We start from the raw sequence: 10,185 nt of genomic DNA, 5'->3' as shown, positions 1-10,185 counted from the left end.
AAATATATTTGAATAGCACTCGATTCAAAACTAAAATAATTAACTATTAACTATTCTCAAATAATTTTGGCTAACTTCAAGGATCAAAGTACACTTCACCCGGACATACCCATAGACGATTTATGGTTCAATTTATTGCCCTTGGACAGGTCAGTGCCACTTCAAATTCAGGCAAAATAATGAGAATAATGTTCCAAAATTTTCGTCTAGTTATTATATTGTTTTTAAAGGGCCGACAAATATTAAAAAAATTTAATATATAAAATTAAATTTTTATTAATTGCAGTTAGGCTTCCAAAAAAGAAAATAAATAAAATAATGGCTCCATCAATAATCCCACCAAAACACATAATACGTGGGGTTCAATCTTCCTTTAGCAGACAAGAAATAACAACCCCCCGAATCCGATCAAATCCCATATATTCAATTCCAACAACAATGTATCTGTCATGTAATATTTCATTAGAACCATATCTCAACCATTTTCTCTAAAAAAAAAAATCTTTTGGAAAAGTAAATTACTAGTAATTCTTCATCGGGTCTCAAAAAATGGACAAGCCAAGACATAAATAACATCAATCGGGCATATATATTTATTTTACTCGTCAAACTTTAATTTAATCCGCCTCGTGGCAGATTCTAGCGTTGTAGAAGAGCAAGACGTGGATTGTCTCGATGGGAATGAAGAAAACGATCTTGGGGAGGATGGCGGAGATGGACTCGATGAGTTATCGACTTGGGATGGCGATGATGGTGGAGATGGTGATGGTGAGGAGGACGAGTCGGGACTTTCACATGATTTTCTCTTGTTAAAGCATATCTCATGTCTTTGGTTCCGTCCCTCGCCTAACATGTAGCTCTTCAATCGTTCTACATCGGATAATTTCACGGGCTTTACGATGAAATCTTCGGCTCCTTCTTCCAAACATCTAATATAGAATAATGACACTTACTTTAAAATAATGCTATTTAAAATACAAGACGGTCTCATAATTCAATTCAATTTTGTGAGATAGATATTCTATTTGAATCATTCATAATACATTTTATTATCAATATATACAGAGTTAACACGTCTTACCAATATACACAGAGTTGGAAGATCTTGTTTTATATTAACGATTCATTGAATTTAGAGATTCGGGAAGCTGGATGGCCACAAAAAGTCCACTCTTTTAACATAAATTTATTTCTTTTTCTTTTTTCTCCAAAAAAATAATTTAATCATCTCATCAATAAAATAATTGTAAATAGAAATCCGAGAAAATGTCAAAATTCATGAGCTTTTTTTACCTGTCGATCCGAGCCAATACATTTTCAGAAGACATAATTACCACTGGAATTTCTCGAAAAATAGATGAACCCTGTTCAATTAACACAAATTTATAAATATTTAGCTAATTTAATCTTTAATATATTATTTCTCGGAGATTAAAATGAAAAATAATCGCAACTTTTTTTTTAATTAATACAAACTTGAAGATGTCTAGAAATTAACCTTGATTTTTTTCAGTAATTCATATCCAGTCATTCCAGGCATACAATAATCTGTGATAATCAAATCTACCTTTAATCCCTGAAACAAAAATCACCATTTCATAAACATAACAAGATTCTCGATACAAAATCAAACACAAAATTGATTATATATTAAAAAGATCTCAAATTACATCGAATTCAGCTGGGTTTTCCTCTTCGTCTAAACCTAAGTATTGCAAAGCCCTCCTCCCACTGTCCACTGCTGTCACTGCAAAAAAACCCAAAAAAATTACATTTTATGGAAAAAAAGATAACCTATTATTGTAAATATTACCCAAAAATCAAAATCTGTCGTACTCTGACCTACTAAAAACAGAAATTACCTTTGCAAGAAGTGATTTTGAGGAGCCTCTCGATAACTTTCCTATCAACTAAACTATCATCCACAGCAAGAACATGAACTTCATGAGTATCAAAACATGGTGGAAAATCCTCCAACGTTTCAGTTTCCTCTACTCTCTTTAATCTTGAAAATACCCCATTATTAGCCATCGTTCTCGAGAAAATTCAGCTGCCAAGTTGGTGAAATGGCCCAAGATTACAAATTTGACAGATAAACTTCAGCTAGAGAGCTCATACACTAAGTTTTTCAAGGAAACTCAGCAACCCAGATGGAGAAATAGGCCAAGATGGAAGTAAATTCAACACTATAACAAAAGCTCGTAGATACAAGTTCTTCAAGAAAATTCGACATCCAGATGGGTGAAATGGCCAAGATTTAAACTTTAGTGGAGGATCTTCAACTCCAAAGTTGTGACACAACTTTTTACACCTATTCCAATGGCTAATTATTATAAAGGAAAGAAATGAGAAGAATAGGTAGAGAAATGTGGTGTGTGTGGCCAAGGCGTCTGCATCAAAATATATATTATATCGTGCGTCTTTTTCTTTAAAATATGCATGAGAGAAATGAGTCCTCGAAATCAAATCTGGCGAAATCTACTTTTTAAATGAATAAAAAGCATTGGCTGAGATTCTGAAATCCACTTTGTTGGTGATACGATTTTCCATATCCACGAAAGGTTTTTTTAAGCTTTCCTCGCTTTTGTATCTTTTCGTGGGATTTTGAACAAAGGAGAATGGTAAAAGTCGCGTTTACCGTGTGGCGCGGGCCGCTAATTAATATTTACTAGTCTACCGGCGTACCCAAGACTGATCAAGGTGCAGTTTTGCTGCTTTTTTTAAAAAAAATAAATTAAATGGTCATATATATAGGAATGATAATGAGTTAGGCTTTGATAAAATTTTATATAATTGGTTCTTATCTTCATTAGATATTCAATTTCATAGTCGTTTTTATACTTATACTCGTGGGAGGATTGAGTATTCATATCCTACTCAAATATCATATTATCACCTATAAGCTATAATTGATTTTTCTCAAATTTTAATTATTTCGAGTAATATATGAATATTTACTAATTTTTTTAGAACAATAAGGAAAAATATAAAAATTGAAAATTTAAACATTATAGAAATATAAGAAAAAAACAATTTATCTTAAAATCATTATTCAACAAAATTTGCATCAATTTTATACTAGTAGTTTTTTACATTTCATCCAACTAATATTATTCAACAAAAGCATATTAGAATTAACATCATCTTCGTTCTCATACCTGAAAATCCTCATATCTGATTACTCATTTATTTAATAGAATAAAAAAAAATCCCCTCCATTCGGGTCGGGTATCAGATTCTCTATCAAGTTCGGAGAAAATTGACATCACTAGTCATATGCGGTCTGTTAAGGTTTTTAAAAAATAAACACGTTTTTACAAGTGGAATTAGATTTATGGTTTTGAGCGATTTCGAGCATTTTCAGTCGACTTACGGTTTTTTTCAACTGATCAAGTAGAATGAAAAATATTAGAATATATGTTCAAATTAATTCGAAAATACTAACACTCTAATGTCTTTCAAATATAAAATATAGCTAAAATCGTACCCAAAAAAATAGATAAAAAAATCATCATGGTTTAATACCAAGTTAATAAATTATGATATGTTTGGACACAACATGACACTCACAACAAAATAATATTTTCCAAATTTAATACACAATTGTATTTTTTTTTTTGAAAGGTAAGTCTATAATTTTATTAAGATAAATCGTTCATTACAAACTCGACCAACCAAAATAGGAATCCGTCATTCAACCAAACAAAGGTGAAGGGGATGAAGAAGAAAAATTTGCAACTTTATGAGCTACTCTATTCTTCAATCTAGGCTCATAAACAATGTCAGAAATAACTGGGGCATGAGCCAAGAGGCTGATATCAACTGCACACATGCCGAAATATCCAAGGTCTTCTTGTAAGGCTTTGACTGCTTGCACTGTCAATACATAATACGATGCAACTTGAACATTTTGAAAACTCTTTTCATAAATTAACTTAACGCCTTCCCAAATAGCGAATAACTCACCATGAACAATAGATAGGGGTTGAATAATTTGTTTTCCAAATGCCAGTAGTAATCTCCCTTGACAATCTTGAAGGAAACCACCTACACTGTAGCGGTTCGAATTTTCGTCAATACATGCATCAACATTAAGTTTGAGGGTGCCTGTAGCTGGTTGTTCCCACCTCTTCTCTGCATGTTATTTGTGGGCCTTAATAGCTTGGTGATCAAGAGCTTTTGCCTTCTGAAAATCTGTAAGAAAGGTCAAGCTCCAAGAGACATAATCTCCCATCTTGAGTCCACTGTTATCATGAATTAGAGATTGTCTCTCTTTCCAAATGGCCCAAGTTTGGATAACAAATTTCTCAAACTCGGCTTTTGATAGATTATTTCGCATCCAACCACAAAAATCAATTGTACTGGTCTCTTTTGCCAATCTCATCATGTGATAGAAATCAGTACCCTTCCATATGTTCTTGGATGTCTCACAAAAGAATAGTGAATGACATGTTGTGTCATGATTATTGAAGCATAGCATGCATGCTCCATGAATCGGGACATGGTGTCTTAGCAGGTTTAGATTTGTAGGTATAATATCATTAGAAATATGCCACCAAAAAATACACACCTTCCGCGGGAGGGAGAGACTCCAAAGAAATGTACACCATGTTTGCAAAGTGATAGCCGAACAATTTTATGGTTGTGTAAATAAACCTTTTTGAAGGCGGTAACCGTCGCGAACCGAGTACTTCCCTTTTTTGTCAAATCTCCAGAATCTCATACCGCAATAATTCCTTGATGTCAGTGGAATCTTGAGAATCTCCCCATCTATCCATGTATTAAAATTATTCATAATAAAATCAACATCCCAAACTCCATCCTTTATCAAGGTGTCCACCGTTGAATCACTACGCCACGGACCCTCCAATGCCCTTATATTCGAATCCATACTTGGTATCCATTTATCATCAAAGATTTTTATGGACTTTCCATCACCTACCCTCCAAAGCAGTCCCCTCTCTTGGATTCCTCTACTCCATAAAATTGATCACCAAATATAAGATGGGTTGCTTCCCAGGCTCGCCTCCATCACAATCCCATGCTTAAAGTACCACCCCCTTAAGAACTCGAGAAGCAAGAGAATCTAGATATCTAATCAATCTACAAAGTTGATTCGCAAGTGCTCGATTAAAATTCTCCATTCTTCGAAAACCCATCCCACCCTTGACTTTAGGCTTGCAAAGTAGGTCCTACGTCTGCCAGTGAATTTTCTGCTTCCCATTTTCCATTCCCCACCAGAATTTGGCACATTCCCTCTCAATCTCATCACAAATAGCCTTGGGTATTTTGAAACAGTTCATAGCATATGTTGGAATAGCCTGAATAACAGATTTAATCAAAGTCTCCTTACCTTCAGTGGAGAAATATTTGTGTTCCCATCCTTGAATCCTTCTCACTACTCTCTCCACAAGGTATCTAAACTGAAGACGCTTACTTTGCATAGATACGGTAGGGAGACCTAAATAAATCTCATGCCTCTGAACAACTGTAATAGTGAGAATCGATTTAATCGTTTCCATCACTAGCGGGTTTGTATTTGGACTAAAAGAGAGTGCCGACTTTTCGTAGTTAATCATTTGACTCGAGGCTCGTTCATGGAGGTATAAGCATTTTTTTACTCGATCCCCCTCTTCCATTGTAGCCCTAAAGAAAACAAGGCTGTCATTGGCGAAAAAAAGGTGAGACACTATCGGATAGGTTGAAGCAATCCTCATCCCTCGGATCAGTCCTCTAGACTCATAATCGGTGAAAAGTCTAGATAGGCCATGGGCACATAATACAAACAAGTAAGGTGACAAAGAATAACCCTGTCGTAGTCCACGGCTTGGAGTGATTGGCCCAACCACTTCTTGATTTATCCGGAAAAAATATCTCACTGTCCATACACTCCTCATAATCTTATCAATCCATTCTGACGCAAAACCCAATCGAATCATCATAGCCTGCAATAAATCCCATTCCACTCGATCATATACTTTACTCATGTCTAGTTTAAGCGCCGCATACACAACTCTACCGGACTTTCTAGTACGCGTACAGTGTATTGTTTCATAACCCACAATGATATTATATATGATCATTCTGCCCGGTATAAAAGCACTCTGGAACTCGTCAATCAATCTCGACATAACCGGCCTTAGACGATTAGTTAGCGCCTGTGCCCCTATCTTGTAACAAACGTTACAAAGACTTATTGGTCTAAATTCTTTCATGAGCACCGGATTAGAGGTTTTCGGTATCAAAGTGACAATGGTTTCATTCCATCGATCAATAAGGGCCCCGTCATTAAGAATATAGAGGACAGCAGCAGTAGCATCCTCACCTACAATATGCCAGAATTTTTTTATAAAAGAGCGTAGACATTCCATCTAGACCTGGTGCTCTGTCTGGGTGCATATCAAATAGGTCTCTCCAGACTTCCAATTCCATGAACGGAGCATAAAGAATGGAGTTCATATGTTCATCCACAGCTGGTATTACAGTGCCTAAGACAGGCATCATATCGGCATCAGTAGGATTACCCGAATTGTAAAGTTGGTGAAATATTCAAGAGCAATATCTGCCATTCCATTGCTATTTGTACACCAATCTCCATGAGATGAGACTAGTCCATTAATAGTGTTTTGTACCCGTCTCTTGGACTCAGAGGTATGGAAAAAATAGGAGTTACGATCCCCATCCTTCAGCCATGATACTCGACTTCGCTGCCTCCAATATAACTCATCTTGGGTGGCAAGTTTTTCAACCTCAGTCTCGAGATCCTGTATTTGCGCAATAGATGACTTCCAATTCCAAATTGTTTGTATTGCACATGCAATTCCTTAAGCTATTTGGGCAGGCACTCAAATCGAGCATTAAACCAGTCCCGGAGCGCATTTATTCAATTTAGGAGGCATTCCTGGGCTGACCTAGAATCAGTTTGAGCACCCCATCCTGCTTTAACTACCTCACCACAATCTTCCTCCAAGAGCCAATATTTCTCACCGGAAAAAAACATGCTGCTTGCGGACCCATTTCTGATAATGATAGTGAACCCCATTCAATTGGAGACATAGTGGTTTGTGATCTGAGTAGTAAAAGTCAAGAGATGTAGCTTGGGCAGCAGGGTAAAGTAGTCGCCAGTTAAGATTTCCCACGTATCTATCGAGTCATTCAAAAATAAAATTGTCTGGTGCTCGTCTATTCACCCAAGTAAGTAAATCCCCAAGTGTATTACGAAAATCTTGCATCCTAGATGGAGCTCTTCTAATACCACCCAACTTTTCAATATCAAAGTAGATTTCGTTAAAGTCACCACCGATAACCATGGTAAGTTAAGGAATTCAGGCAAACCTTTGAGACGCAGGAAAAGGTCCCATGAAAAATGTTGAAGATTGGCATCTGGCTATCCATAGAAACCTATAAATCTCCAACTTCTATCAACATCTCTAACAATACAATCAATATGTCCAACTGAGAAGGACTTAATGCACACATCAAGAGGATCCTTCCATTACAGAGCAAGGCCCCCGCTCTTCCCGTTACAATAGACCAAAAAACATCTAGACCCAAGGTTGTCTTCCAGAGTTTACATCGTGACTCCCTCATTTTTGTCTCACTCAAAAATAAAAGAGTTGGGCACTTGTCGGCCACAAGACGCCGAAGTTCTCTGAATGCTCGTGGGTTCCCAAGCCCTCGAACATTCCAAATTATGAGATTCATATTGATCGGCCGGGTTGTTGGGCAACCACCATCGCTTTTTCCTTTGAACTAGGATCAAATTGTCTCATCCTCATCTTCTTTTTCACTGGACTTGTATGCTCCTGTGAGGGACTTTAATCTCCTGTGATGTGTAAATGTTGCTTAGCAGTTGTTTTATTGTTTATGGTAATGTGATCATGTCCACTCTCTGATTCTTACCGAATTCTTGTGCCTGACGATTCCACTGCTTTGAACTGCCAACTGCGAGGCTTGGCTCTACTAAGTTCTTCTCATTCATCATTTCAATGGGTGGCAGGTGATTATGCAACAGTACTTGGGCTGTCATCAAGTTACTTCCATATGGTTTGTCTGTTATCATGAGCACTTGGCTTTTTGAATCCATATTATCTCTTTCTGCATTCTCATGATTCACCGTTGCTTCATTCGAAGGATCCTCATTGGGATTAAGGGCAAATTTCTCTGTACTGGACAATCTTTTCCGTCCGCTTCCTATGTGTGTCGATGCACGTAGCCAGACACCCCATAGGCAAGAGTGGTTTTATCAGCCTCTATATCATCACAATCGCGGACCGTATGCCCAATTCTCCTACATGCATATCACAAGTCTGGTAAGTGCTCATATACCAGCAGAACTATAATGTCTTCCTCCTCTCCCATAGCTTTTATACGAATAAATTTTATTAAAGGTTGAGCAGTATTTATTCGTACCCGCATTCTCCCAAATCGGCCCAGGAACACTTCATTTTCCCCTGAATCCACTTCCTCTACTTGGCCAATGTGACGTCCCACTTTGTTTAACAGTTCTCCTTGCATGAGTGCCAATGGTAGGTTATGGCATTGAACCCAGATTCCGATCTCATCAAAAACCATGTCATTAGGATTTTTCCATCCCACAGGTTCTTTGAAAATCACCAGACTTCGGAAGAAATTCCATGGGCCATGCATGATGGCCATGTTTTTGGCTCGTCGGGAATTGAAATCGCAAAAAAAAAATATTGTCTCACATAGCCTCGATGTTGATCTTCCTCGATGCTTGGAGAATACGTGGCATTTGCTGTCGGAAGGTTTCTCTATTTATTGCTTTAGGCGAAAGGACCTTAGCCACCAAGCAAGTAGTTAGTCGTTCCATTGTTATGATGATTTCTCCGTTTTTCAGACTACTTTGAAGACAATATAAGAAGAATATGTGATATTTATGTAGGAAAAATATTTTGAACAATAGTTAAGAGAAAGTGAATGATGGTTTTTTTTTTAATTAAGTGTGTTGTTTACGAATTATTATAACTCTATGTCAAATATTATGGCAAATAATTTAGGTGAGATGGTTTGGTGTGTTTCTTAACAAAAAAAATAATATCACAATATATATTGTGCGATTTACATTTATTATTTTTAATCGGAGTTTTTAGAAAAATGATGTGGTACAATTCGGTTGTACGGTTAATAAAAAAATTTTGATTATCTCATACATATTGTGTGCTTGTACAATATTTTTTTACAATTAATTTGATTTATATTAAAATATAGATAATATCATAATGGTAAAAGGTAATGAAATATCGTAATATAATTTGAAATAATTATATTTAAATAAAAATTATAACATAATTATAAAAAAATAATAATAGATTATAGAGTGGGTCTCTTATGAGACTGTCTCACGAATCTTTATCTGTGAGACGGGTCAACCCTACCGATATTCATAATAAAAAGCAGTACTCTTAGCATAAAAAGTAATACTTTTTCATGAATGACCCAAATAAGAGATCCGTCTCACAAAATACGATCCCTGATATCCTCTCATACAAGTATTTGCCTATATTATACTATAATTTCAAGCGATGAAACAAAAAATAGACCAAAATATCAATTTTTTATGTCTGTTATTGATATTCCTGATAATACTGTACAAGCTATATAGTAGTTCTTTATATCGAATACAGGTGTTAAAATTATCTAAAAACACAATATTTTGATCTTTAGTCAAATATGGACATAAAAATTTATAAAAGTATTAAAATATACATAAACGTAGTATCAAAAACGGGAAATTGGCCTTCAGTCCTTAGCCGTCTATTTTTTTTGTGTTCAGTCCCTGGGTACTTTTTTAGTACCACATTTCCACATGAAGTGTACCACATTTTGTATGACATAGTATCACAATTTTGTGGGTAGGGAGTGAACCCAAAAAAATATTTTGATAGGAGATTTTTCACCAACTTCCCCTATCAAAAACTACCTAAATTTAGTTTTTTAATAGTGAATATAGATATATCATCATTTTTTAAGATTTAAAATATCTGATCTTAAAATAATTAATTCTAACAGAAAAAAATCATAAAATTTGACAGAAATGTGTATAGCATTAACTAAGGTTAAAAAGCAGAGTTTTAAGAAGAGATTGTTGCTAAATACAAAGATAAAGAAAATAATTAAATAATATAATGTGAAAAATTAAAGGAAAGTTGGTGAAAAATTCCC

At 35.6% G+C, this 10,185-nt stretch overlaps 1 protein-coding gene across 1 annotated transcript; it reads right to left on the bottom strand.

The window, feature by feature from the left end:
- Positions 1 to 401: 401 nt before the first annotated feature.
- LOC140982212 (two-component response regulator ARR17-like) lies at positions 402 to 2,471 on the bottom strand. Its single transcript, XM_073448636.1, has 5 exons — positions 1,863 to 2,471; positions 1,671 to 1,747; positions 1,499 to 1,576; positions 1,294 to 1,364; positions 402 to 929 (listed from the first exon to the last, which is right to left on the bottom strand). Exons 1-5 carry the CDS (start codon positions 2,029 to 2,031, stop codon positions 599 to 601), a joined length of 726 nt encoding a protein of 241 aa, XP_073304737.1. The 5' UTR covers positions 2,032 to 2,471; the 3' UTR covers positions 402 to 598.
- Between the last annotated feature and the right edge of the window lie 7,714 nt (positions 2,472 to 10,185).

Source organism: Primulina huaijiensis, chromosome 8, assembly GCF_012295235.1.
Source record: "Primulina huaijiensis isolate GDHJ02 chromosome 8, ASM1229523v2, whole genome shotgun sequence".
NCBI classification, from domain to species: Eukaryota; Viridiplantae; Streptophyta; class Magnoliopsida; order Lamiales; family Gesneriaceae; genus Primulina; species Primulina huaijiensis.
The sequence above is the reverse complement of the archived record's forward strand: the minus strand, read 5'-3'. Positions and strand labels throughout refer to the sequence as shown.